The sequence below is a fragment of the Coniosporium apollinis genome (genome assembly GCF_000281105.1).
Source record: "Coniosporium apollinis CBS 100218 chromosome Unknown supercont1.2, whole genome shotgun sequence".
In the NCBI taxonomy this organism is placed as follows: Eukaryota; Fungi; Ascomycota; class Dothideomycetes; genus Coniosporium; species Coniosporium apollinis.
In genome coordinates this window covers 185,969-205,924 of record NW_006913264.1, presented here as the reverse complement: position 1 = coordinate 205,924, position 19,956 = coordinate 185,969, and the positions used below count along the sequence as shown (strand labels likewise).

Sequence of the window (19,956 nt, the reverse complement as noted above, 5' to 3'; positions counted from 1 at the left end):
GGTCATTGGTGAGTTTTCACCGTGCGCCTAAGGCATCAAGCGAGATCACTTCGACGCTTCTCCCTCGCACGTCTCATGCTTCTTTTACGACAATCCATCAACTGCAAACCGTTAGGGATCATGGCATCGCCGGCACTTACTGCGAGGCTTAGGTACCTCCACGACTCTGCACATCTCCTAGCCTTGGCTTCACCATCCACATCGGCTTTCATGCAGACGGAGTTTCACAAGCTAGCACTGGAGAACGACCTCAAACTCCCAGAGGCGCGCCGTCGTGAGGTCTGCGGTGCTTGTGGCAGCATCTTTGTTCCCGGAGTCAACGCTATCGTCAGGCAGCAGTCACTACGACCGCCTCCCCATAAGGTGTCAAAGAAGGAAAAGGCTAAGCAGCGGTCGTCGGTCGTGGAATCCACTACAACAGCAGTTTACACCTGCAACAGATGCAGCCGCAAGACACTGCTGGTATCGAAGACTCAGCCTTCACCGAAGCCCTCCGCCGCTGGATCCAAGGCAGCGTCTGCAGTCCCTTCGCCAACGCCATTATCCGCATCCCTGGACTCATCGGTTGGACCGTCCACGCCCACAGCGAGCAGCACTGCTAGTCCAACAGCAACGGGAGCGGTTCCCTCAGCAAATGCTAGCAGTAAGAAACGGGCTAAGGCAAGGAAGCAAGGTAGTCTCCAAGCTGCGCTCGCGAAGAGCAGGACTGGACCGCCTGCGTCAAGCTCTGGTGGAGGCTTCGGTCTCGATTTGATGGATTTGATGAAGACTAACTGAGTTGGAGCTCAGCCTTCCAGCATGCCGTCGTGGTCATGCTTTGATGGATCATCGAGAACAGTTCCTTCTAACAATATACCTCCCCATCACTCCCGTCATCAGCGAAAAGCATCGAATGCCACAGTAGCGTCCGTGCGCAACAGATCTCGTAGGGCTGAGTTAGCGCTGACAGGGGTGCAGCCCACCGAACGTGGGGCAAAAAAAAAGTCCCATCATCAAGTCACACCCTTGACACTCGTACCAAGCAACTTACAAGCCACTCCAAACAATCGACATTCTCTATTCTCCGAATATCTGTCGCCCTACGCGATTTTAGCCCACCCGATTTCACAACACCTTTACCAATATGGCGACGCCCGGTAAAAGCTTAGCCCGAGACCTCTTCGAAGACATGGGGCGCAAGGTCGCAGAGGCGAGCCAGGATGTTGAAGACAACGAGCAGAAGGTGGTTGATGAGATTGAGAGCTTGTGCATGAACTGCCACGAGGACGTACGTTGGCCCGCATGCGCCGTCTAATGTTCAACGCGCTGACTCAATCGCAGGGCACCACCAGGCTGCTATTGACGAAGATCCCCTTCTTTCGCGAGATCGTCATCATGTCTTTCGACTGCCCGCACTGCAATTTCCGCAACTCCGAGATCCAACCCGCAGGCGAGATACAACCGCGCGGCGCAAAGTACACGCTCAAGGTTGATAGCAAGGAGGATCTAAACAGACAGATAGTGAAGAGCGACACCTGTATACTCCGGATAGAAGACATCGATCTTGAGATTCCACCCGGGCGAGGACAACTGTCCAACGTGGAGGGCATACTGAGCATGGTGCAGCAAGATCTCGCTCAGAAGCAGCCAGAGCGCAAGGAGCTAGTGCCGGAGGTCTGGCGAAAAATTGATGACCTATTGCGGGCGCTTGGTAGGATGATCCAAGGAGAAAATATCGACTTCTCGATATCGGTGGATGATCCGGCAGGAAACTCCTGGATAGAGCCCTCGCCTGACGATAGAGCGGGCAAGTATGCGCGGCACGATTATGCCAGGACCGCAGCGCAGAATGAAGCGCTAGGCCTCGGGTCTGGGGAGGAGCAGACGAACGGTGCGCCCGACACCGAGATCAGGCCAGAGTACCACGCGAGCGAGATGTATCCCCACATGCCACCATCCGGGCAAATGGTCAACAACGTAGACGAAGAGGACATTGTCGAGAACCAAGTCTACTCTTTTCCAGCAAGCTGCCCCGGTTGCATGAAGTCATGCACCACCAACATGAAGATGGTGAACATTCCCCACTTCAAGCAAGTAGTGCTGATGAGCACGGTATGCGAGCACTGTGGTTACCGAAGCAATGAAGTCAAGACAGGTGGCGAGGTTCCTGATATGGGCCGCCGCATCACGCTGTCGGTTCAGAACAAGGAAGACCTGTCGCGCGACATACTGAAGTCGGAGTCATGCGCCATGACCTGCCCCGAACTCAATCTGAGCGTTGAGCCAGGCACTCTCGGCGGCCGCTTCACAACCGTGGAGGGCCTCTTGACGCAAGTCCGCGACGACCTCCGCTCTTCGATATTCGACACCGATGACAACGAGTTTAGCGGCGGCGATTCAATGGACGCTACCTCAAAGTCGAAGTGGGAAGCCTTCTTCAGCAACCTCTCGGCGGCCATCAACGGGGACGTCAAGTTCACCATCTTACTGGAAGACCCGTTGGCCAGCAGCTATGTGCAAAGCTACACGGCTCCAGAGCCTGACGCGCAGATCACGGTGGAGGACTATCAGCGCACGGACCAAGAGAAAGAGGACCTGGGGCTGAACGACATCAAGACCGAGGGATATGAGAATCCGGCGGGTGAGGATGGAACGGCAGAGGAGGGGCAAGTCAAGGAGCATCAGCGTCGAAATGTTGAGACCTCCGATACCGCGCAGGATACACTGGCGACTGAGACTGGCACCCTATCCTTGGAGGAGAAGGAGTCCCACGGAAGGCCATGATAACAAGCGTCTGACGTCTTTGGCCATTTGGAATTCTTGAAGCATTTTCCTGGCGTTCTTAGATACCAAAGAAATCTTCTAATTGTTTGTTCCTGATTGTGTTCCTGATTTGTGTGTTCCCGCTCGTGTTAAGACTAGTATGCGGTTCACCACGCGTTCTCCCAGGTTTGCCCGTCTCTCACATCCATCTCACAGTGAATCCATGGGTTTCGATCAGGAAACTCTTCTGGATGCGCTGGCTTGAGGTTTCTCTCCCGAGAAAGTCGCAGTGCACTATGCACGTTGGGATAGGAAGTCAGTACTGGAGGGGATAGAAGTTTGACTCCAAGGCGTTCTTGTTAGGCTTTTCAATGCGCATGAAGCATTTTCCTTTGTACGGCGGGTTGAGCAGTTACGTAGTTCTAGCTTTCTGCACTACCAACCGTTACGCAGTCAAAGTTGGGAGCATTCTCTCCGTTCTCGTGGTCGTGATACCTGGTGTTGTTACGCTATCAGTCCACATTTGGATGCAGTTCACTCACTCCACTCACTCCAGCCCACTTCACTTCATGCATCACACACTAGTTCCGTTCACCTTCCGGCCCACAATGCAAATTATGTTCTTCAACCCTCTTTCTCCATTCTCTTCTTCAACCTCACTTCTTCAACCTGATCTGCTCACCTCTTTTCCTAACCTCCTTTCGTCAATCACCTGTTCCACGTCCCGCTACAAAAGCCTCGTCGTGAGCACCCACCACCGTTAACATAGATAGATCTACGAGACCGAACTGAAGATTTTGCACAAGCTCACAGTCTACACGCTCGATCATGGCTGCGGGAATCGGACAAGTTGTCAAGAAGAGGAAGCTAGACGAACATCTATCGGAGGCAAGCGTCGAGTAAAGTCCCATCTCCATCCTTTTGTTGATTTCCTCTAAGTGAGCCCAGTGACGCCAAAGACGAGACTTTCCAGTGCTACATCGATCAGTTCAATGAAGGAGTGAACCCTTATATGATCACCTTCAATAAAGCCCTCGCTTGTCGCATCTCTCCGTTCTTCGAGGAGGCGTTCCGGAACGGATCGGACGAGGCCACTAAGGGCGTCTTCAAGTTCGACGGCACCGATCCCGAAGTTTTCAGGGATGTCAGCTCCTACATCAAACGAGGTCAGATCTTCGAGAACAACCGACGTGGAAAAATGGGAAGCTGGGATCACCTTTGCGACCTTTGGATTCTTGCCGAGAAGCTTCAACTGCCGCGAGTGCAGAATCTAGTCATGGAGGCTCTCGCATCCAAAGCCAACCACACGAAGATGGACAACTTCACCCGCTCCCACGCCTTGTCGCGTACCTACTAAGATACGAAATCTGGATCACCACTCCGCCGCATGTTCAAGGCTATCGCAATTCGCAAAATGCAGCCGACGTACTTTGAGCGGAATCAACAAAAGATGACGTTTGGCGACGAGCTTCGGGAAGATCTCCACGGCCCACTCATGCAACGCAAGCAATCGAAGAAAAAACACCCTCCGGTAGTTGCAAGGCAGTACTACGTCCCGAAAGGCACTCCACGAGCTCTTGCTGCTTCGTCTTACCAAGGGACAATGAACTTGCACAGACGGGCGAAGGTCGAGTGAGCACGACGAACTCACTCTCCGGGGCTTCAAAGGGTGGCAATCTCGACCTGGAGAGTGTCTCATGCTCGCCTTGGGAGGAACACAAAGAAGCTCTTTGATGGTACGGGTTTACGGAGGATGCTTCATGGAGTTCGATTCAGCAGCGGAAGAGAAGTCGAGCTTCTGAAGATGAGATCTGTCTCAGACGCAGCCAGTGTGGAAAAGATTATCTTGATACTACTCAGTCATGCGGATGAAAGCGTTGTTTGGAGCACGGGAAAGGGGATGAGTAGACTGTGTTTGACTTTGCGGGAGGAACGTTGACTGACGAAGAGATGCTCTTCCTTTCTTCTCTGCGCGTATTCAATTGAGCAGAATGTATGCCACGTGCTTCGGATTCGTGTCACACTCTTACTGCTGTTTTTTCATACTGACATGATGCGTGTCAACCGCCTCGCGCTTCACGCGCTCTTTCTCGCATAAAGCCTCCTCTGCCGGATCCTCCACATTTTCGCATCCCCTTCCAGCCCCCACTCCTCAACCAGCCAGGGGATTCGCATGCATAGTGACCCTCTCGATAACACACTTCTCCTTCGGCCTTCCCTTCTTATCCACCTCCAGCCCCTCCAGCCGATCCAGCGTCTCCATCCCATCAATCACCCGGCCAAAGACGGTGTTTTTCCCATCCAAATGCGGCGCAGGCGCATAGCAAACGAAGAACTGGCTCCCATTCGTATCCGGCCCCTTGTTCGCCATGCTCACAATCCCGCGCGCGTTGTGCCGGAGGGATGGCTTGATCTCGTCGGCGAAGAGGCCGTTGCCATAGATGGAGGTCGAGGTCTTAGACTTGGGCTGTAAATGTGGGCGTCAGCTTCCTCTATGTTCATGGCGTGGGGAGTAGCGAGGTAGGGGACGAAGTCTTACGTCCGCGGCAGGCGAGCCGGTCTGGATCATGAAGCCGGGGATGTTTCGGTGGAAGGGCGAGCCATTGTAGAAGGAGCTGGCGCAGAGGGCGAGGAAGTTCTCGGCGGTGTGGGGGACGGATTCGCAGAAGATCTCGAGCTTGAGGTCACCGTGGGTGGTGTGGAGCTGGGGTAGACATATATGTTAGCTGAACGTATCCGGAGCCATGGGTGTGTGTAGGTGCAATTGGAACTCACTGTGACGGACATAGTGTTTCTGGAACGCGCGCATCGTTTTTGCACACAATATAAGCCTGACAACGTGACAGCTGCTGTGTGGCCTTGGTTGATCGTTCGTTTCCAGCCGGCCAGCGGGTGACACTTCGTCAGCGCCGTGTCCGACGGGTCCGACAGCAACACCTAGGACCCTGGACATCCGCAACAACACCGCCAATCACCGCAAGCTGTCCACCTACCTGACTTCACCATTGAACCTCCGCCACCAACTATCCCCACAAGCTACCGCCATATCCCTAGGTATTGCTAGGCCGAGCACAACTTGTTACCCCTCGCAGCCCACAGCCTCGCCCCGCAACTATATCCAACACCGACTCGCCGCTATCAGATCCCAAGTACCTCCGCCAGAGCTTACGGTTCAGCTGCCGCCGCGATTCATACCGTCAGCGCAACCACGAGCGCAACCTGATTGCCGGATATTTGCGCAGTAAAAGTCAATTACGCGGAGGGGCACAGGCAGGAAGAGCTAGGATCGGGCGTACGCGATCCTCCATGCGGCCAACACCGCTGGCAGGCCGCTGTCCTCGTTCACCATAAGCATGGCGGCCTTCGTGCGGGTCTCTGGGCCGCCGAACAGTAATTTCCTCGTGGGATACCCGGGTATATCGGCGACGCTGGTAGGTCTCATATTAATCATCCACGTTGTTGCGCGCGCCCCCAGTGCGGACGTTGCGAAGATACCTAGTTTGGAGGAAAGAACATAACACGGGCTAATTGTATACGATTGCTACAGCCGCGCATAGAAGGCAAAGTCGAGATCCGCCCCCTCATCGGCGTCTCCGCCCCCGTCCTCGTCTCCCTCGTTACCATCGCCCTCGTCCGCCGCGAAACGATCCACCCCTCCGCCGACTCCGTCACCAAGAAACACCTCGCCGCGCCGCGCAAAGAGATCGCCGACGTCGTCGGCAAAGAGATGCTGCTGTTCCGATGTCCCGCAGGGAAAGAGTACGAGTCCGTGCTGTGCATGGACCTCCCCTTCGTGATCTTCATCCCCTACGGCCGCGGCGGCGAGGAGGTGGCTCGGCGCGTGCCGCCCGCGAGTCTGCAGCTGCCGAGCCGGACGGCAGAGACGTTTTACGAGCTCGTGGTCACGGTGCAGCAAGGGCATCAGGAGCAGAAGAAATACCCGTTTCCCGTACCGATATGCAGATACGATACGCTGTCCACGTTTGGGATGTACAACCGGCCCGAGAGCGCGGAGCGCGTCACGGACCACCTCGTCACGCTTGGCATCTCGCTGCCGCGCTGGTCGTACGGCCCCCTCGATCCGGTGAGCGTGTATATCAAGCTGAGCCCGAACCCGGATTGGTTGTCCAGGGCGCGGAAGGTGACGATCCAGAAGATCACGGTGGGAATCGAGGAGGAGATTACGTATAATCATGAGGGGGATGAGCCGAGTAAGAAGGTCAAGGTGCTGGCGAAGAGCACGCAGGCGATTGGGGTCAAGATGCCGGAGGCGGGGTATTTCACAAATTTGGGGCTGGTGTTTCCGGCGAAGGATCTTAGGGATAGTGAGGGCATTGTGCCGAGGGGGAAAAAGGAGTTTCCGACGTTTGCGGTTGGGGGGTTTACGACTACGGGGACGCTGTATAAGATTGAGTACTTCCTTACAGTAAAAGTGAGTTTCCGGAACTAGGGGTGGTGGACGTTGTGCAGTTTGAACATTTGCGGCTTGGCGTGGATTATCGGCTAACGCGGCGTGATAGGCCCAAATGTCGTCGGCAAAGGACATACTGGTACGGCAGCCCATCGTCGTCTGTCCGTTCGATCACGCCGGCTGCAAGGAGGAAATGGAGGCGATAGAGCAGGCAGCGAAGGATGCAGCGCACGTTAGCCCGGACAACCCGATGGTCCCCGCTTCATACATCATCAAAGCGAACGAGCCTGGCGGTCTTGGTGCGCTGGGTATGGCTATTGTCGGGGGCGTGAGGAAACCGCTGATCGACTGAAGCGGGTGATTTGCAAGAGGCTTTACGACTAAAGGAGGAAGACTCCACGCGTGCAGAGACAATGCACCGACAGAGCCAGGAGCTCGGGTCAGGAGAGGAATGACGAGAGGTAAGGGAAACGCGTAACGTACATGCGCTCAACGACTTCCTTTTGGTTATGAAGCGAAGGCGCATACGGTTGGGAAATCTCGCTTCAGGCGTCAGGCGCCAAGTGCTTGCACGCTGGACATAGGCTGGGAGTCTTGCATGGCTTGCGGAGAGAGGGCCAATGGCTCCTGGGAAACTCGAAACATGTGCATCGCCTTGGAGTTTTGTTCACTCTTTTCCTCCTGCACGGGGCGTGTATCTCTGGAGTCTGCCGGCTGGAACTGTGTTACTTGTAGTGTTGCAGTCGATACCACAGCAGAAGCTAGGATCATTGCTCACTCGTTTCTCTATCAAGTAGGCTTAGTCCGAATCGTCAGATTGAGCGACAGTTGAGCTGGTTGAGCGGGGGTAGCCGACGACGAGGTGTTCGGGGATTGCGTGGTCTCGCCTGTGTCGGACATGTGCTCGTCCACCATGGCTTTGAGACTCTGATATTGCGCGCTGTGCCCGCCGAATGTGGCCTTGGCATTGCGAAGATTGCTCTGGAGCTTGATGATGCAACTTGATCAGCTTTAGCTATGCGAGCTTAAGGTTGTCGCGCTTACTGCAGCGAGGATGTCCCCGTTTGAAGCCTGCATTCTGTTTGTTTGTTGGCGCTCTAATCGTCCGTAGTCCCATGCTGTCGGTGATTTAGGGATCAAGGGGGCCGTTTGCCGGCTCTCGGCAACCGGGCCGAGAGTCTCAAAGGTTTCCATGTCTTCGAGCCCTTAGGTATTGTATAATCTTCCACCACCTGGGACGGCCCGTGGCCACCAATACAGCGTGCTAGAAGGATGGCGTTGAGCAGTTGATACTCTTAATATAATGTGCACTCAGATCACCCGTATGCTCGGCTGTCGATACCGCCTGTCAAATGGACTGACGTTCACGCAGGATAGGTGGTAGACGGATAGCTCCTAGCTGATACCTATCCATATGCCATCCAAGACGACAGCTTGTTGGTCTGTACTCATTCTTCACTCATCTGCTTGAGCTCCTACATGCGGTTTCATCTTTGTCACCACGTTCTCTCCAGAAGTTTACCCCATTTCCCGCGGCGCTGGCCCTGGAATCCTTCGACCCGTTTCATCTCGCTTGGCAAGCCACAACTCCTGATCCATGTTCGGCGCGTAGATATATGCACGATTTGTGCCTGCAAGACAAGCCATCCTACCAGCCTGAGGCAGTCAAGGCGTCCGGATGGCGCCATGTAACCAATGGGTAACGTTGCAATGTTTTGGCCCCCAGTTATGCTATCAGAGCGCCAGAGGAGGCTGGAGGGCTGGGGATTAGTCCGAGAATTATGCTATCGCATGTTTGGCGTCCGCCATGCGACCTCCTAAGTCCACCGTCGTCGTCTTCGCGCGTTCTCTCAAGTCTTCCGGTTTGGTTTGTTCCCGCAACTGCTCTCTACCAGCGTCGATATGGCAACCCAAACCATTCCCGCGACACCGCCTGCCGGCGCCCTGACTACCGCCTTCAGGCCAACGCCGAGATACTGTGAAACTGGCCAAAGTAGATTCAGCACCAGGGATTGCATGCCACCGAACTGGTCAGCGTACTGGGACGGTGATGTCGGATACTACTCGCCCGCAATTTGCCCGCACAGCTATACGAGCGCGGCGACGCGGACATCCTTCGATGCTGGTCCGGCCGTACAGCTCTGGGAGACAGCGATAATATGCTGCCCAAGGTTCGTTTCGCTGAACTGCCAAACTTTAAGGGGACCAGTTGCTGAAATGGAAGCAGTGGATACTCAGCTAGCAGCATCCAGTCATACTGCTACTCCTGGGTCTATGATCAGACCGCTGCAGTCTCCAGCACGTCTTCGACTTGGTCCCAAGCATATGCGATTCAGGTCCGCTGGCAAGAGACTGACCTCCCAAACCTCGAGACCGATCCTCTCCGGCCAGGTCGAATCCCAACCCACACCAGGAACAGCCCGTCTGATACAGCTACACCCGCTGGGATTGCGACTGGTGGAGCTTCTGCTACAGGCACAACCTTTACTACCGTACAAAGCTCAGGTTTTAGCAAAGGCGCACTGGTCGGCATCGTTGTCGCTGTCGCCGTTGTCTTGCTGGCGGTGCTAGCCGGCGCATTCTTGATATTCTGGCGGCGAAAGAGAGCAAAGCCAGCGTACCACGCGCCGCAGCAAGACCTACCGGAAGTGATGGCGCCGACACCAAACGGCTACTACGATCCCTCAAAACAGTCCGCTTACGCCACCTCTTACCCCGTCGCAACACAGTACTACGGAGGCGGCCACCCACAACCGGTGCAGCAGCAACAGCAGCACGCGTACCCTCAGAACGCAACACCACCGATAGAGATGCCTACGAGCCCTTCAGCCACGCAGATGCCCACGAGTCCTTTAGCCGCTCCAGCATCCGTTCCAGTTCAGCACTCACGTCAACCCTCCGCCCCATCAGACGTGAGCTCACCACCAATTCCCACACTCCTTTCCCCTGCCAGCTCCGTCGCACCCACGCGCCAAACCAGCATAGGAGACTTGGCTTCTAGTAGCAACGAGCCACCCGTCCTCCTTGCGCCTGGCTCCACGACAGGCTCGGCAGACTCGCAACCTTGGGCCACGGATGAAGAGATGGCGCAGATTAGGCAGAGGCAGGCGCAGCTGCAGGATAAGCGGCAGAGGCTGCTGCAGTTGCAGGAGATAGAAGAGGAGGAGGAGAGGCTAAAGATGAGGTTGAGTGGGATTGACGACGCGCAGAGGGGGTCGTTTTCGAGGGGATGAGCGCTCGAAGCATAGGAGCTGGATTTGGTGGGTTTAGGGATTTCTGGATCCGTTGCTGTTTTCGCGCTTTGGCTGCAGGGCTCTCGGGCGTGTGTAGCATCGGTCATGCGGCACGGTGGGATGCATCTGGGCATTGCCGAGGAGTCTTACGTTTGGACTATCTAGTTGAGAAATGTACGACCAGTGTAGAACTGATAGATGGCACCCCTAACGTTCTCATGCACCAAATCCCCCGATCTTCGGACGCCAGTCTAGAGTAAACTGCTAGCAATATCCAATCTTGACACTCGTTTCCCGCAACGGACCGGTCCTCGTACCTTACCTGCTCTGGAGGACTGGACTGCACCCTTCAGATCGTGGCTGCCCAGCGGGCCGTTCCCCGAGCGGACGCACCCTTCCCAAAACGGCAATCAGCTCTTCACCATAGAACGTCGCAAATGCAACGCGCCTGCCGCCGTTGGTCACAGGATCTTTGCCTGGAAAGCGCTGTCCAGCGCAACGGCTGTCTTCTGCGCGAATGGCACGAGGCACTCCGGAGGGTTGGCGGTGGACGTTCAGAGGCTGCGCGCGTTACCAAACGCTCTTTGTCCAGACGGTGCATTTTGTGCGGGCGACTGCACTGCCGTGCCAGACTCACCAGGACGTCGAGCTGTGATCTGATGAGCGCTTGCGCCAGAGGTCTGAGGGCTCCTGTTGAACAGTTTCTCTCAAATCTTGGTTTCGGTAGCTAAGTTGACTTTCTCCATCTCTGCCTCTAACATGCACGCGCTTTGGCTATATCACTGCTTTCCAAACCACGGCAGTCATCTTCCAGCCATGACATTCGTCACAAGTCACCGCTGTCCGCCGTCTCCGTGTCATCTTTCTTCCGGATCGTTCATGATATAGTCGCCCGTCCGTATAGATGAAGGTGTTTTACGCCCTCTCCTCTTGTTGGTTCACCATTGCGGATAACCAAACGAACGTGAATGCTATCGAGGTCTACTGCTCGCTGCAGAGAAAGGTATCAGCCTAGGACATAAGAATGGACTGCTGTGTAAACGCGATATCCCAGTCGCCGCTGATTATTAATTGTTATGCTATCTATCCTAGTACCGTATTTTGTAGGTCCCCGAGCAGATCTTCGACGGGACCGTGCTCCGCGGAGCCTAACTCATAGCCGTCAACTCCAATCTGATATACTCCTGATATCGTTCACAACAACACAGGTCTATTTAGGCCCGCAAACTTTGCGTTCATACGCCTACCAGGCTAGCAGAGGGTTCTGTCCGCCGCCGACATCACACGCAATACCGGTCCTCGAGCCCTCCAACTGGCTGCAGACTACGTCGCTCTGTCAGCTCTCGCACTTGCTTTGATCCGGACGAGAGAACCCTACGCTTCTCAGCTTTCCCTTCGCAGACGTTGTCCCGCTTGGTCTGCCTCGGCGATGCTGGGTATATCTCTTCGCCGCCGACCTGCTCGAGCTTAACATGGGCTCTGAGCCGCTTAAGGATGTCATGTTGAGTCTCTTCTAAAAAGATCAGCCTACGGCAGAACGGGTGATGGCCAAGCTCAAAGACCTTACCAAGGCTCACGCTGGACATCGCTCTCACACCACCGTCACGGTCAATGGCCGATTGCGTCTCCGCCAGTCGCTGCACCCAAACTTCGCTCTGCTGTTTCACAGCATCTGTTTCGCCAGGGTTGACTGCAAATCTTTCTGCCCCTTCGCACGAGTACACGTCGAAGCGGACCTTGCTTCGGGTGGCAGAGCTGGGAAAGACGGTTGACATCACCCATGCCGATGTCGCAGGGACGAGGTGAATGCTCGTCAGCATAGAGACGGCGAAGCTCGCACGGAACTCAGCCTCGCTGTAGAAGTTCTTTCGAAGCCAGCCTGCAGCTGAGGAGAGCCGGTTTCTCCAGTAACTGCGGAAGAAGGGCGACGAAGAGACAATTTGTCCTGGCCGTTGAGCTGCCGCTCGTCAACTCCGACAGGACATACACACCGCGCAAATATCACCGACACGGTAGGAACAACATACCAGCAACCTTCCAATTGAATTCCCCTTCGACATCCCATCCCTCAACCCACACCCCCTCCTCCATCCTCATTCCCCTCTGCCTCACCCACTCCCCTATCTCATGTTTCTCTGGCGTCCCCCTCTCCCTCCTCCTATCCAAGTTCACCCACACCAACCCGTCCCCATCCGTCACACACCCCACCTCAAACAACCCATTCTCCTCCCTCTCAAACCCCTCGATCCCTTCAAACTGCGGCGCCTTGACCAATTCGCCCCTCGCATCATAGCACCAGCCATGATATCCGCACCTCAGCACCAGACTCTTCCCCGTCTCTTTCCTTGCGACCGCGTACGCGCGGTGGCGGCACACGTTGTGGAAAGCGCGGATCACATCGTCCCGGCCCCGGATCAGGATCAGCGGGTAGGTCGCGAGGGTCAGGGTAATGTAGGAGCCGGGATTCGCGAGGCGGGAGGAGTGCAGGAGGGCGTGCCAGGTTGTGCTGTGGAGGGCGCGGTTTTCAAGCGGGAGGAGGGTCGGGGAGGTGAACCAGTCGGGCGGTAAGGGGGACTGTTTGGGTACTCTTGGAGTCGGTGGTGCTGTGGTGTCGGCATGTACGAGATACTTGGGGTTGCGATGGATGAGATGGATTGGGCCTGCTACGCCGGCATATCTGCAGGCTAAGAGGAGGAAGATTGTCAGAACGGCGGCGGTCGGGAAAGAGGCTATGTAAGGTAGGTCGTCCATGACTGTTGTGGTGAGTGCAGCGAGGGCTCTGCTCGAGAGATTAGGCAGTCCTGCACAGCCATTTATCACAATCCTATGTTGAGCTCGTGTGTCGTTGAAACAATCAAGACGTGGTTGTACTCTGACACATGCGTACCGCAGCCACGGAAGACATGGACGTAGGAAAGGGAAATGATGAAGCGTGTTGTATGTAATCTTTCCTATTTCAGTATACCGATCCTGCTTGTCTGCGGAAGCAGGGTCTTGCTAGGATCTAAGAAAAGTCTGATTGGTTGTTAGACTGTCTAGTGGTGCGCCAAAATGGACACCAATAAAGTGATAATTGAAACCAGTGGTCGAAACAAGAGATAAGAGAATGTCATTCGTCTAAACAGCGATAGAGGCGCTCTCACCGCTGCCATTATGACGTGGACTGGCATCTTGCACCAACGGAACGTTTCTCAATAATCTCAAGCACCAGCAGCAACTGTGGGCAAGACCAAAACAACCGGATCCATGGGTGCTGCTTCGGAGGCTCGCCGGTCCTCGGGCTCACATTGCTCCGTTACAAGCTCAAGAACTCGCTGTTGGTAGTCTGCGCCGACGTCAGTATCCTGGAATCTCAACATGAGTTCCGAGTTACTCACAGGCAACACCATTCTCCTTGTTCGGATTGAGAATGCCTTCGGTATAGATGCCCTTCTCAAGGTTCTCCTGGGCCTTCTCGCACAAGTCGAAGTCTTCCATAGCGACCTGCCGTACAAATTTGAAGTACTCTTCAAACTTCTCGCCGTCCTCCCGGTGGTAGTAATCGAACTCCATTCGCGTGACTCCGGGGTCCTCTGTGGGACAGACGCGGAAAGAGCTCATGCCGCCCCCATAAACATTGAGCGTGCAGTTGGGAAAGAAATACAAGAACAGTCCGTCATCTGGCTTCGCCGGGTCGGCGATATGCTGGCTGAAATTCTTGTGATTGTTGACCGTGTAGAACGTCGGCGGGTAGTATATCGAGAAGGAGGGATGGGTGTACTGGCAGTGCAGGCACTCCTGGTAGCCGTCCACCATGGTCTTCCAGTTGAACTTGCCTTCGTAGCTGATACTGCGACGATGCGGGAGCTTCGTGAAGTCCACTCTTGCTAGCAATGATTCCAATTCTGGAAAGAACTCTTCGAAGGGCTCCGCTTCTGGCGACAAGGCGATGAAAAGCAGGCCGGTGCTTGTGAAATGCCGTGGCAGCTCGGACTCATCTTGCTCGGCCCAGACCTGTATACCTCGCGCGTCGCTGGAAGTTCGTACAGCGACAAGTTTTACTTGCGCGATCTCGTAGCATAGTTTTTCGCCGATGAGCTGGAAGCGCGTTACCGGTCCCAGCAGGTACCATGACTTGAGGAAGACTGCCCGCCGCTCAAGCTGGAGAAGAGGTAGACTGCGATACCACGATGCCGGCAGTGTCTTTGTGAGTCCGACCATGGCAAGAACGTTGGCGGCTCGAATTGAACTGTCTCTGGCATAAGGTGCTGACGGAGGTCATTGTGAGAATCAGGGTGCCCAAAGCTAGCTTATGTAACGGCGAGCAGTCCGGCTCCTCGTGGTGAGAGGGAACAAATGTCCGAGAAAGGATACGAGATCCTGGTTCGAGCCGATGCGAAGGTGACGATAGTCGTTGCAGGCGGTTTACGGTATGCCGCAGCTTGTGCGTTATCTGAGCCGCGAAGAACCGACCTTTGAGAGACGGACACGTGACCAGGTGACATGTGATACGATCGCTCAAGTCGTGACGTGTCATGAGGTGTCGGTGCTCCCGGTCCATGTCGAATTCGGGCAGTCCTCTCACATCCAACGAGTTGCTTCCATTGGGATGTCGCCATTACTCCTCCTTGTCTTATCTTCACGTCTCCACAGTCAGCTTCGGCTGTCTCATGACTACCTTGCCTGCTCCAGCGGATTTCTTGAACGGCGTTTCTGGCGCCGTGTCCTCAATCTATGGATACTGCGTTCGCCAGTTCCGATCTCGTCACTTCAGCACTGCCTGCTTTCGGGATATGTGACCAAAGGTTTGCGGTGTTATGTCATGTTGGCGAATACAAAGCCTGCGCGGTACAGGTACCGCACCAGCGCAGGTAGGGGCCTAAGACGTTCTGCTTAGCGATGAGGCTCTGCCAAAAATGGCTTCTGCCACGCGGTAGAGGTCTCGAACAGTTGTCCCCCTTAAAGAGACGAACGGGGTTTGAGTAAGGCCGGGGAGTGGTGCATGAGGTCGCGTTCTCGTTGGACAACTAGCGCCTAGGAACTAGAAGAGCTACCGATGAAGCGTTTGTAGCGGTCAAAGTCCTGGTATATGCCGCTCAATTCCGCTCAACTGTTGCCAGTGTCGTGACAACGGTCAAGACTGAAGTCCGACCTAGGTACTCTTCAGCAGTTTCTTCCCTTACTCTCGAGAGCATCAGTTGTCTCTACTCGTAATTCCAAGGGTCCGTAGCCTTCCGCACGCCCTGTTTAGCTTGAAGACAGGAGCGAGATTCAGTTCGATGTATGAAGCGGCGCCAAAGATCGATGGGGAAGTATTGACTCGGTAGACACTAGATCTCGTACGAACTCCCCTTCGAACCCCTTGCGGCTTCACTGCAAGCCAGGATCTGTGCTAGTGAAGTTCTGGCCAACTCTGACAGATGAAATCATGAGAGACACATGGTGGTGTCTCTTGTAATAAGCTTGATTACACTAAGGACCATGCTAAAGATCTCTCTGGTACGTAAGGGTTTTAACGTACAGCATATCCGACTGTTGCAACTCGCTGTCGAGATCTTCTGTCGGAATCCTCTTGGCGATGCGGTAGCAAGACGCCATCAACGCCATGCGCCTTATAGGCATGCCGGAAAACGATGCATCTGCTAACCTCTGGATTCTACCCAAATCACAACGCAAATCCATGGAATGATGTCGAAGGGGTATCTCCGCTAATGAGCCGCTGAAAGCTGACAAGGGGTAAGAAGAAGCCTCAGCGGAGGTCGAGCAGCTTCTTTGAATTCTCGTATACAACGTAGGTCTATTCTCTCGTATCAGTTGAGTTCAGTAGACTTTGCAATAGGGCACTGCTCACTATAGACACAGCGGGCACCACCTTGAGGAGGTTCGGTGTCAGCCCTTTGAACAAGCCGCGAAAGCCTTCTCCTTGGATTGTTTGGCGCGTGACATCCATTATTCCGGTATATGTGCGAGGATGTACTGCGGTTCCCTGGCTCTGCAACCGCGTTCGAAGCAGATTGAGCGGGTAGACCACACTGGCCCCGAAAGCACCGCTGAAGCCACCGATGAAAGCAGTAGCCCAGCTGCCGGGCTGAGCATCTTCCTCGTGACAGCGATTCTTGCGAGCATTACGCACGGTGATGGCGCGCTTGAGGTACTCAAATGTTCCGAGATCGAGGGCGGCATATGGGAAGATCCCGACAAGACCCATGGGTAATCCACGATAGAAGGAGACTATGCCATTGCGAGCCCACATTTTCTTGGCCGTCGCAATTATGAGTCTGTTTCCGTGGAGGCCGCCGGCAACAGTTTCGCATTGCATGCGACTACAAACTATCAGTAACAGAACCAATGCTGGTGCTAAGATGCAGTACTTACAACTTCAGAGTGTCGATAGGATAGACAGCGAACCTACCAGCAATTAGTCTCATAATTAAAGCCTTCCTTGGTATTTCTGCATACTGAGAGATCATGCCTCCAACGCCGCCAGAGACGAACTTAGACCACGACTGAATCCGATCGGGATCGTTGTGACCCTCAAGCTTGGCAAATACACGTTTCGAAGCCTTGAAAGGTTAGTAAGCCGCATTTAAGGGGTTGCATATCGGACTCATACCTCGTATGAGCCAAATTTGATTGCGGACTCTGGCATAACTTTGATCACATTCAAGCCATTCCCTAAGACATCAGCTATGTGCAATAGCCACCTTGAGAGCTTTACTCACCTGCATAGAGGCTTCGCATACCGCCAGCTGCCCATAGTTCTTTGCATGCATCTGCTAGAGGCCTCCATGCGCTCTTCGCAACTTTGAGCGGAGCACCTGATTTCGCCGCCTCAATAGTTTTCTGCGCAACACCGGTTTGCGCAATGAGGTAAACTTTGAGTCGATCTAGAGGCGCCGTTGTCGATCGAGAGACTATGCCCGCAAGGCCTCCCGCCACGAAATAGCCTGGATTCGGCACACAAGCAATCAGCGTCGACTTCCAAGATTCCCATGCTGTCCAGTCGCCAACGGACACGTCCGGCGACGGCAGCTGAACAGGTTGAACGCGGCCGGGCGGGAGTGATCGCGTCAAAGGCGCGGGTTGTCGCGCTTCGGCAAGGATCTCATCGAAAACCATTTGGCGTCTCGGAGGTTTGGCGATGCTCACGATGGAGCCAAAGAAAGAATTGAAGAGTGTAGTACCTAGGCCGTGTATTGTCTCGTCACTGATAATGACGTCCCCTTCTGGGTTCACCTGGACGGTCGACGAGTAGTAGGATAAAACGGATTGTAGGGTCGTGGTGTGGGTGGGTAGGAAGATTAGAAAGTCCCTGTGCAGGTCAGAGTCTGGTCGACATGAAGCGAAGCGAAGGCAAGCGAAACGCGTACCGCCATTCTTCGAAGCTTATGACTCCATCGTGATCGGTGTCAACCTCGGAAAAGAAACGGTCGAGCTTCGAATTCGGCACTGCCAACCCCGCTCTGCTGAAAGCAGCTCGGAGCTCATTCTTGTCGAGCTTGCCATCATCGTTGCTGTCGATACTCTTGTACAGTGACCAAAGCTCCCGCTCCGTCTCCTTGATAAAGGCACAAAACTCTTGGCATCGAAATCAGCGACACATGGACCCAGCGGAAGCGGTGACTGCTGGCTTGCGCTAACCTTGGAATTGTATCTTGCCGTCCTTGTTCGAATCGACAGCATGCAACACGTCTCTTAGAAGCTCATCGGCATGCTTGAGTGCTGCCAGCAGTGTCAGAGTACGGCCTCAACACGGTGAGGTAATTGCTGACGATGGTCCATCTTTGCCAGTCCCTTTTTCAGGTCCGCAGCATTTAGCTGGCCCTCTCCCCGGGTATCTAGTATCCTCCATAGGTGCTCCACCCTCGCTTCCTGCTGCTGAGCGGACTCGCTGTCCATCTTTTCCGCTCTGCGAGCCCTGTTATCTTCTTCGAACGCTCATATCTGGGTATTGCGCTGAGTGCTTTCGCAGCAGGTCGATGAGGAGGTACAGCGGGCAAGCTCTTTGGACTGGGTTACAAAGCATACGAGATTCAATGTGGGACCTCTGCTGCATCCCCAGGTATGATGAAAAGCGCATCCCCAGGCCCCTCTCCAACGGGGGCAGGCGGTCGCAGCCGGCAGTTCTCAGCCCTGTTGGCGAGATGCCGGTTGCCGGGATGTCTCCGGTGAGGCCAGTTCTGAACAACTTGGAAGGCAGGAAGGATAAAGACTGCCCGAGCTGATGCAGCTCTGACGAAGCTGTCATCACTTCAGCTAGTTACATAGGTCGCTTTCCTGCCTCTTGTTACATTGGAATACCTTTCCTTATCAAAGTCATTTTCACATCACTTGAATTCAACTGTCATGTACTGAGTGATGGGTCCAGTAGTCGTCGTCGCATGTCCTATTTGGTGCTTCGAAATCTTCAGAAAGTGAGGAGTCTGAGGGACTGAAGCTGTCTTTTGCTGAGCTTTGTCTCTATCTTCGATCTCCACTTTCCCCCCCTTTGCGTACTCATCACCAATCCGTCTCTGGGGAAACTGGAATGTCAGCCAGCTATTGGAGCTCAACCCAACGCCGATACTGGACATTCACGAAGCCAGAACTTGCTGAGTTGAGACGCAAGCTTGACGAGCAAGAGCGGGGTTTGATCACACAGTACCCTTTGCCGGAGCGGCGGCTGTTGAACATCTACTTCAATCTTCGTAGGGATCCCTTGTCCCTTTTTTAAGCATGAAGCTAATCTTCGCGCAGAAATTGCTAAAATAGGACGGCGCTTGCAATCACCGGTAGTCCGGCAGCAATGTCTTGCCACGGCGCAGGTGTATGTTCGCCGCTTCTATACAAAAGTCGAGATACGCCGTACGAATCCGTACCTGGTCTTAGCCACGGCACTCTACTTGGCCTGCAAGGTTGAGGAGCAGCCGCAGCACATCCGTCACGTTCTTGGAGAGGCTTGTCATGTGTGGCCTGGTATGTATATCGTTCTCTTACGATCTCTATCTGCCTACTGACCTCGTGCAGACTTCAACCTGTCCGACATCTCCAAGATCGGCGAGTGCGAGTTTACGCTCATATCGGAGATGAACTCACAGCTCATCATTCATCATCCCTACCGGAGCTTAGCAGATTTGCAGAACAGCTTCCCGCTGGCGCAAGATGAGAGCGCTTTGGCCTGGTCAGTAATCAACGATAGCTTCCTGACCGACCTCCCACTGCTCCACCCACCGCACATCATCGCGGTCACTGCCATGTTCTTGGCAGTCGTGCTCAAGCCGAGTCAAAGCACCCTGCAGGTGAATGCAGCAGGCGTCTCGGGTGCCTTGCAGGCTCTGAGCAATCCACAGGCCGCGGCAACTCCTGCCGCCTCAAGCCGAATGCGCAAGTTTGTAGACTGGCTAGCAGATAGCAGCGTAGACATGGAGGCAGTCGTCGACTGCACGCAGGAGCTGATATCTTTGTATGAGCTGTGGGAGACGTATAACGAGAAGGTCTGCAAGGAGCAGATAGCGCGGTTTATGAAGGCGAGAGGCCTGGACAAGTGAAGTGGTGTACGAGTAGAGTGTAAGCAACACGTGTACGGATCGGACGGCCTGCTTGCTACAAGTG

General features: G+C 54.6%; 10 protein-coding genes across 10 annotated transcripts; 6 read left to right on the top strand and 4 right to left on the bottom strand.

Moving 5' to 3' along the window:
- Positions 1 to 120: 120 nt before the first annotated feature.
- Positions 121 to 777, top strand: W97_00443 (uncharacterized protein; the record flags this gene model as incomplete). The annotated part of the gene is made up of 1 exon (XM_007778357.1): positions 121 to 777. The coding sequence occupies one exon, from the start codon at positions 121 to 123 to the stop codon at positions 775 to 777; it is 657 nt and encodes a 218-aa protein (XP_007776547.1).
- Positions 778 to 1,123: 346 nt separating this feature from the next.
- On the top strand, positions 1,124 to 2,763 carry W97_00442 (uncharacterized protein; the record flags this gene model as incomplete). The annotated part of the gene is made up of 2 exons (XM_007778356.1): positions 1,124 to 1,267; positions 1,321 to 2,763. 2 exons carry the CDS (start codon positions 1,124 to 1,126, stop codon positions 2,761 to 2,763), a joined length of 1,587 nt encoding a protein of 528 aa, XP_007776546.1.
- Positions 2,764 to 3,570: 807 nt separating this feature from the next.
- On the top strand, positions 3,571 to 4,099 carry W97_00441 (uncharacterized protein; the record flags this gene model as incomplete). Its single annotated transcript, XM_007778355.1, has 2 exons — positions 3,571 to 3,641; positions 3,691 to 4,099. The coding sequence occupies 2 exons, from the start codon at positions 3,571 to 3,573 to the stop codon at positions 4,097 to 4,099; spliced, it is 480 nt and encodes a 159-aa protein (XP_007776545.1).
- Positions 4,100 to 4,894: 795 nt separating this feature from the next.
- W97_00440 (peptidyl-prolyl cis-trans isomerase-like 3) lies at positions 4,895 to 5,529 on the bottom strand (the record flags this gene model as incomplete). The annotated part of the gene is made up of 3 exons (XM_007778354.1): positions 4,895 to 5,209; positions 5,282 to 5,446; positions 5,518 to 5,529. 3 exons carry the CDS (start codon positions 5,527 to 5,529, stop codon positions 4,895 to 4,897), a joined length of 492 nt encoding a protein of 163 aa, XP_007776544.1.
- Positions 5,530 to 6,095: 566 nt separating this feature from the next.
- W97_00439 (uncharacterized protein) lies at positions 6,096 to 7,505 on the top strand (the record flags this gene model as incomplete). The annotated part of the gene is made up of 3 exons (XM_007778353.1): positions 6,096 to 6,173; positions 6,290 to 7,174; positions 7,263 to 7,505. 3 exons carry the CDS (start codon positions 6,096 to 6,098, stop codon positions 7,503 to 7,505), a joined length of 1,206 nt encoding a protein of 401 aa, XP_007776543.1.
- Positions 7,506 to 9,055: 1,550 nt separating this feature from the next.
- On the top strand, positions 9,056 to 10,386 carry W97_00438 (uncharacterized protein; the record flags this gene model as incomplete). Its single annotated transcript, XM_007778352.1, has 2 exons — positions 9,056 to 9,324; positions 9,381 to 10,386. 2 exons carry the CDS (start codon positions 9,056 to 9,058, stop codon positions 10,384 to 10,386), a joined length of 1,275 nt encoding a protein of 424 aa, XP_007776542.1.
- A 1,243-nt stretch (positions 10,387 to 11,629) lies between these two features.
- W97_00437 (uncharacterized protein) lies at positions 11,630 to 13,137 on the bottom strand (the record flags this gene model as incomplete). The annotated part of the gene is made up of 4 exons (XM_007778351.1): positions 11,630 to 11,709; positions 11,765 to 11,899; positions 11,954 to 12,343; positions 12,414 to 13,137. The coding sequence occupies 4 exons, from the start codon at positions 13,135 to 13,137 to the stop codon at positions 11,630 to 11,632; spliced, it is 1,329 nt and encodes a 442-aa protein (XP_007776541.1).
- A 618-nt stretch (positions 13,138 to 13,755) lies between these two features.
- W97_00436 (uncharacterized protein) lies at positions 13,756 to 14,586 on the bottom strand (the record flags this gene model as incomplete). Its single annotated transcript, XM_007778350.1, has 1 exon — positions 13,756 to 14,586. The coding sequence occupies one exon, from the start codon at positions 14,584 to 14,586 to the stop codon at positions 13,756 to 13,758; it is 831 nt and encodes a 276-aa protein (XP_007776540.1).
- A 1,528-nt stretch (positions 14,587 to 16,114) lies between these two features.
- On the bottom strand, positions 16,115 to 18,264 carry W97_00435 (uncharacterized protein; the record flags this gene model as incomplete). Its single annotated transcript, XM_007778349.1, has 9 exons — positions 16,115 to 16,162; positions 16,217 to 16,688; positions 16,741 to 16,773; positions 16,825 to 16,928; positions 16,979 to 17,040; positions 17,088 to 17,677; positions 17,736 to 17,943; positions 18,007 to 18,087; positions 18,138 to 18,264. The coding sequence occupies 9 exons, from the start codon at positions 18,262 to 18,264 to the stop codon at positions 16,115 to 16,117; spliced, it is 1,725 nt and encodes a 574-aa protein (XP_007776539.1).
- A 628-nt stretch (positions 18,265 to 18,892) lies between these two features.
- On the top strand, positions 18,893 to 19,892 carry W97_00434 (uncharacterized protein; the record flags this gene model as incomplete). Its single annotated transcript, XM_007778348.1, has 3 exons — positions 18,893 to 19,052; positions 19,102 to 19,320; positions 19,372 to 19,892. 3 exons carry the CDS (start codon positions 18,893 to 18,895, stop codon positions 19,890 to 19,892), a joined length of 900 nt encoding a protein of 299 aa, XP_007776538.1.
- Positions 19,893 to 19,956: the final 64 nt, after the last annotated feature.